This window comes from Dermacentor albipictus, chromosome 7 (genome assembly GCF_038994185.2).
Source record: "Dermacentor albipictus isolate Rhodes 1998 colony chromosome 7, USDA_Dalb.pri_finalv2, whole genome shotgun sequence".
Taxonomy (NCBI): Eukaryota; Metazoa; Arthropoda; class Arachnida; order Ixodida; family Ixodidae; genus Dermacentor; species Dermacentor albipictus.
Window position 1 is genome coordinate 129,485,151 of NC_091827.1, and position 5,565 is coordinate 129,490,715.

At 41.4% G+C, this 5,565-nt stretch overlaps 1 protein-coding gene across 1 annotated transcript; it reads right to left on the minus strand.

Annotated features, from left to right (window-relative positions):
• Positions 1–630: 630 nt before the first annotated feature.
• On the minus strand, positions 631–4,137 carry LOC135895967 (uncharacterized). The gene is made up of 3 exons (XM_065424243.2): positions 3,851–4,137; positions 3,044–3,478; positions 631–832 (listed from the first exon to the last, which is right to left on the minus strand). Exons 1-3 carry the CDS (start codon positions 4,135–4,137, stop codon positions 811–813), a joined length of 744 nt encoding a protein of 247 aa, XP_065280315.2. The 3' UTR covers positions 631–810.
• Positions 4,138–5,565: the final 1,428 nt, after the last annotated feature.

Sequence of the window (5,565 nt, forward strand, 5' to 3'; positions counted from 1 at the left end):
ATGTTTTTCTACGGCCAGCCAATCTTTTGAAGTGTGATGAATTCCATGTATTTTGTAACATCGGCTGTTAATGGATCAATTAACCTCAATGGATGGGACCTTTGGCTATAGCTAGGTTGTAAAGCATATAATTTCATCAAATGGCACTGTAATATTTGTTTAGCATGCATAAAATAATTCAGTGTACCATTTTCAGATACAAATGTTACTGCACACAGCACATTTCTAAAATTTCAAGGATTCAAGTCACTCTAACATTGCATTTGCCAGCAGTGCAATATGGCTCATTTCTAAAGCATTAACTTTTTTCAGTAAGGGAAGAGTCTTGTGTTCACTGAAATGTAGAATGTGCTACTATATGGAATGGCAATGTAAACTAGAATAAAAGTAAATGATGACGCTAAAGTGTTATGTGTATCCATGTGTTATTGATATCTTTGGGTGACCCCTTCAGATAAGGAGCACTTGTACAATTTAATTAATGAACTTTATTTTCACATTGCTACATCTACAATTTCACTTTTTTCACATTTCACATCTACAATGAACATTTCTTTCTTCAAATGTATCAGCACATCAGGGAACTTCCAAATGCTGAGCCAGCAGGAGGAACCTGTCGGAGCAAGCCATAACAACCTGGAGGAAGGGCCCACTGCTGCAGAGCTCTTTGACGACATGTGCCACTTTGCCAATGAGGAGTACGTGCACGTGTACGAGTTGGAGGGGCAGGAGACGGAGGCGGAGGATGTGGTGGTAACAGAGGTGTCGGTGCCGCCAGCGGCAACGCCTGCACCTCGTGCACAGGCGTCTTCAGTAACGTCGTCCGGCACGCCTACGAGCAGGAAAAGAAAGGTAAATGCAGACGATTTGTTGGCGCAGCAGCTTCAGCGTGTCACCGGTGCTCTCGAAACAACAAAGCCGACAGATCACATCGAGCTGTTTGCAATGTCACTTGTTCCACTCATGAAACGAGTGAGAACGGAAAAACAAACGGATATGTATATAAAGATTTTGAATGTCATTAAGGAATTCACTGATTAATTTTTTTCTTTTTGTCATACTCGGCACCTTCTCACTGCAGCTTCAGAGTGCCGATCGCACATCGGCAAAGAAAAGAAACAAAGGAGCAATGTTTATGCTATCTGTGCATTTTGCTCGTCCATGTGCTGTCTGCACCATGAAGGCGCAGTGATACTACAAACCAGCACATCAAGGCAGCATGTTTTTCGAGTATGTTTGTTTTCTTACTTTTGTATACATACTTTTACTTTTAAATTTAATTTGTTGTCGACCCGTGCAATAATCTTCTCAATAGCCAAGTTATGGAAACCAAGAAAATGTCAGAAGTTACTCATACTGCATTCCACCAGGTACTCATACTATTATTCTTTATTTTCTTTTTCAATGTGTTCAATTCTATATTACAGTATGTTGATCTCTCACTTTTCATATATTCACTCTTTATGTTCCGTCTTTTATTGTGATGCTGCATACTTTAACACATTATATGCTTGTCACTGATACTTCATAAATTTTTTTTAGTTTTCATGTGTTCACTTTGCACTTATTTATGTGCTTTTGATGTTTATTGCTTACTTTTATTTTCTTGTTTCTAGTCGTCCTTACATAATGTCATACATTTTAACTGGTCAATGATTGCATGTGCCTTTCACCTGTGCAATACTCTTTTTGATAGCCCAGTTGTGGAAACCAAGAAAAGTGTACCTACAGATACTCGTACAACCATAGTTATCATATTGAATTGTGTATTACTGTACTTTGATGGCTAATCTGTTATATGCTTGCTTTTATGTCCTGTTTGTTACTGCTGTATTGTGATGCTGCATTATGCATTTTTAACATGCTAGCTGCTTGTCACTGATACTTTTATTTCAAAAAATTAAATTATGGGCTTTTACGTGCCAAAACCACTTTCCGATTATGAGGCACGCCGTAGTGGAGGACTCCAGAAATTTTGACCACCTGGGGTTCTTTAACGTGCACCTAAAGGTACGTTTACAGGTGTTTTCGCATTTTGCCCCCATAGAGATGTACACGCTGTAGCCGGGATTCGATCCCGCGGCCTCGTGCTCAGCAGCCCAACACCATAGCTACTGAGCTACCACGGCAGGTACTTTTATTTCAGCTTTTTTATGTTCTGGATAAGTTCTCATGTGTTCAATGTGCAGTGGTCAGTGTTCAATTTTTATTTTCCCATTCCTAGTCATCCGTACATGACGTGATACATTTTAGCTTTTCAATGCATGCACGTGCCTTTCACCTGTGCAATACTCTTCTTGACAGCCAAGTTGTGGAAACCAAGAAAGATGCGTACCTCCAGATACTCGTATGGCTGTTTTTGCCATAGTCCTTTGTGTATTACTGTACTTTGATGCCTCACCTCATATGTTTGCTTTTTATGTCCTGTTTTTTACTGCTTTACGCTGCATTCTCAATTCTTTAACATGCACGTTGCTTACCAATGATATTTTTATGTCGTTGTTTTGTGTTCAATTTGCACTTATTTATAGGTGCTTTTATTTTCCTATTTGAAGCCCTCCTTACATAATGTGATATGTTCTACCTCATCAATGCTTGCACATGCAATACTCTTTGCAACAGCATAGTTCTGGCCTGCCACTTCAGGCAAACTGCAATGGAGCGAATGGGGAGTGACAGTTGCATTCGCGGCAGCTTGGCTGGCCAGTACGGCCGTACCTGTCGAGCCAGCAGTAGCTGGGTATGCTTAAATAAATGTATTTTTTTGTGGTTGTAAATAAAATGTTTACGGTTTCGATAGTCATGAATACCACAGTTCAAGTCTATTTCTACTCCACATCAAACATCCAGTTACCATCAAGTAAGTTGACTACACACTTCACAACATGGACGAACAAAGTAATAACACAAACATTTTTTTCATGCACAGGTGCCACAACATTGACACGTAAACAGCATGATTGGTAAGCTACAGTGAACAGCAATTATGAATGACTGTTATGAAGTCACATTGTGGCTTTTGCTCTTTCGAGGAAATGCTCACCATCTTTGTAGCTGGTAGAACTGCTGCTCACGTAGACGCTTCAAAGCGCCTTCTTTGGAAACACCTGGTTGGTGCCACTGCCATGGCACTTCACCTACTTTGCTGCAAAAATAGGCTGCGAAGAGGTTCCTGGCATGTGCAGCTTCACTGTCATAGTTCCTTGACCGTGTTGACTGAAGGGGGGAAAACTGCTGCATTCTGTCGTCTCCCAACGCAGCTTGGATGCTTTCGCGCCAGCGTCCTGCTACAAAGTTTCCAAACTTGTCCTCTTGATCTCTGTAATTGTCTGACTGTGGATTGAGTACAGTTAGGAAGTTATGCAAGACACAGGCAGCCTTCACAACAAAGTCCACGTTTGTGGGGAGCAAGTTAATGGTCCGCAGTAGGATCCGCCACCTTGCTGCTGTGATCCCGAACGCATTTTCAGCACACCGTCTGTAGGAATATGGCAAACAAACATTGAAATTCAAACTTCAGAAACATTTATTTTTAACAAATGGTTAGAAGAGCCTGTTCCCTTATCTGCCTTTTTGAGAAGACATGTTTACAGTAATGATACAAACAGACTGCAAGAAACCCAGTGTCAGAAGTACTATACATCTATTTTTCTTGCGGTATATTCATTCTTTGCGCAGTACTTGTGCCCTTTAAAGGGACACCAGAGAGAAGCTCTGAAGCAGTTCAGATTGTTCAAGTATTCTTCAAGACCTCTACTTTCATTGATTTTGCAATAAAAGGTTGATTATTAAAAGAGAGAATGACTGTCAGTGTCTCATTTTTGAATTTCACTATCTTAGTGCACCATACCTTGCTCGGCTCAACCTGTAGTTGAAGACTCTTCTTTCATCCTCAAAGTGCTTGGAAGGAAATGGGCGCATGAAGTCTTTTCTTAACTGAAAAGCTTCATCCCCAACGAAGACGTGGGGTAAAGCTGTTGTAGTTCCTGGGAGCAGGCCAAGTGAGGGTATATTGAGGTCTCCATTGACAAGGGCCTTGCCAAATGCAGAGTGTTTAAATACGCCTCCGTCGCTCACGCGACCTTCAGCCCCCACATCAACAAGCACATACTTGCAACTGCTGTCAACGACAGCCATGAGGACAATTGAATATATTCCCTGAAATAAAGCATCAGAGCAAGTGTCGACATTCACATGCAAACAGCAAATTTACGGGCACTGTCAGGCAATTTGAGTGGCCTGTTTAGCAAGCAAGGCTTGGTACTATTGTCACCTGCGTACTATCGTATAAGAACCTTTACTGAAATGGCTGCAGAATGCAGGCAACTGCAAAAGCATCAAAGGATGCTCTGGATGTTAGTGAGTTGTCAATCGTTAAACTCAATAGTCTCCTTTCATACTCATAGCCCTCATATGCTTGAAGGTTAAGGAACCACAATACCTCATTTTATAACCATATGCCCATTTGCATTTGAGTTTCTTTTTTTGTACAGCACTACACTGCACTGTACATGGCACCTGACTTGTATACTGCATGTAAATTGTAACATCTACAAAGCACCTTCCTGGCAGAATTGCAATTACCAAAAGAAACAGCATGCTTAGTACATAAAGCAAAGAAAATGAAAGCATAGCAGTTTACCTTGTAGTTGAAGTAATTACTCCCAGAATTTGGTGGGCATGTGATTGCTACATGTTTTCCATCGACAGCCCCCAAGCAATTGGGGAATTGCCATCGAGCTGAAAATCCTTCAGCAATCTTCTCCCACTCCTCTTGGGTTGGTGTCTAGAATAGTACGGCACTTGCCATTACTACTGACTGGAAAAATCAGTGGCACACAATGCCCATATTGCTAGAAAGTGTGCAGTGTCATTTCAAGTGATAAACGTAATTGCTATGTCCACAGGACCAAGCTCGGTGTAACACATTTATGCAGTAGAAGAAATGCTTTGCCTCTAATGTACCAAGGCAAAGTTGATTACCTAGTGTTTTGGTGCTGCTTGAAGGCTGATCATTCTTTAATTAATTGGCAAACATTTTGCCCGCACTACCAGCAATCATCACAGTGCAGCAGTTATAAGTGAAGTGTAATGGCATACTTACTTGCATGAACTGATCCTTGAGGCGTGCCCATATTGCTCGACATGTGTCGTGTATGCATTGCCTGGCAGTTTCAAGACCTACACGATATAACAGCGCTACTTGGCATATCTCCTGCCCTGATGCCAGGTAACTGTAACATGACAAACAGAACGAAAATTGCCCTCACACACCAATAACTGAGGGGTTTTACGTGCCAGAACCATGATTTAATTATGGGCACGTGCCCCCAATGCACTGGACATCTGCATATTTACATTTTACCCCTCATGAACCAACACAAATAAAAATCATCCCATTTCTGCAAGCAACCCCATAATACATAAGAGATGTAAAATAGCAGGAAATTGCTGTTCCATACACAAACTGTGGGCCAGCATTCCGTAGCCTGAGAGACTGGGCCCTAGCCTGATAACTACCATGCTGTGATTAACCTCTGTAACAGAAACACTTCATGGCAGCAG

Coding starts and splice junctions, on each gene's coding strand:
- LOC135895967 (XM_065424243.2), bottom strand. CDS start 4,137: ATGGCTGTCGTTGACAGCAGTTGCAAGTATGTGCTTGTTGATGTGGGG. Junction 3,479..3,850: donor TACAGGTTGAGCCGAGCAAG/GTATGGTGCACT, acceptor ATATTCCTACAG/ACGGTGTGCTGAAAATGCGT. Junction 833..3,043: donor TTCTACCAGCTACAAAGATG/GTGAGCATTTCC, acceptor TCCTGCTCGTAG/GCGTGCCGGACGACGTTACT.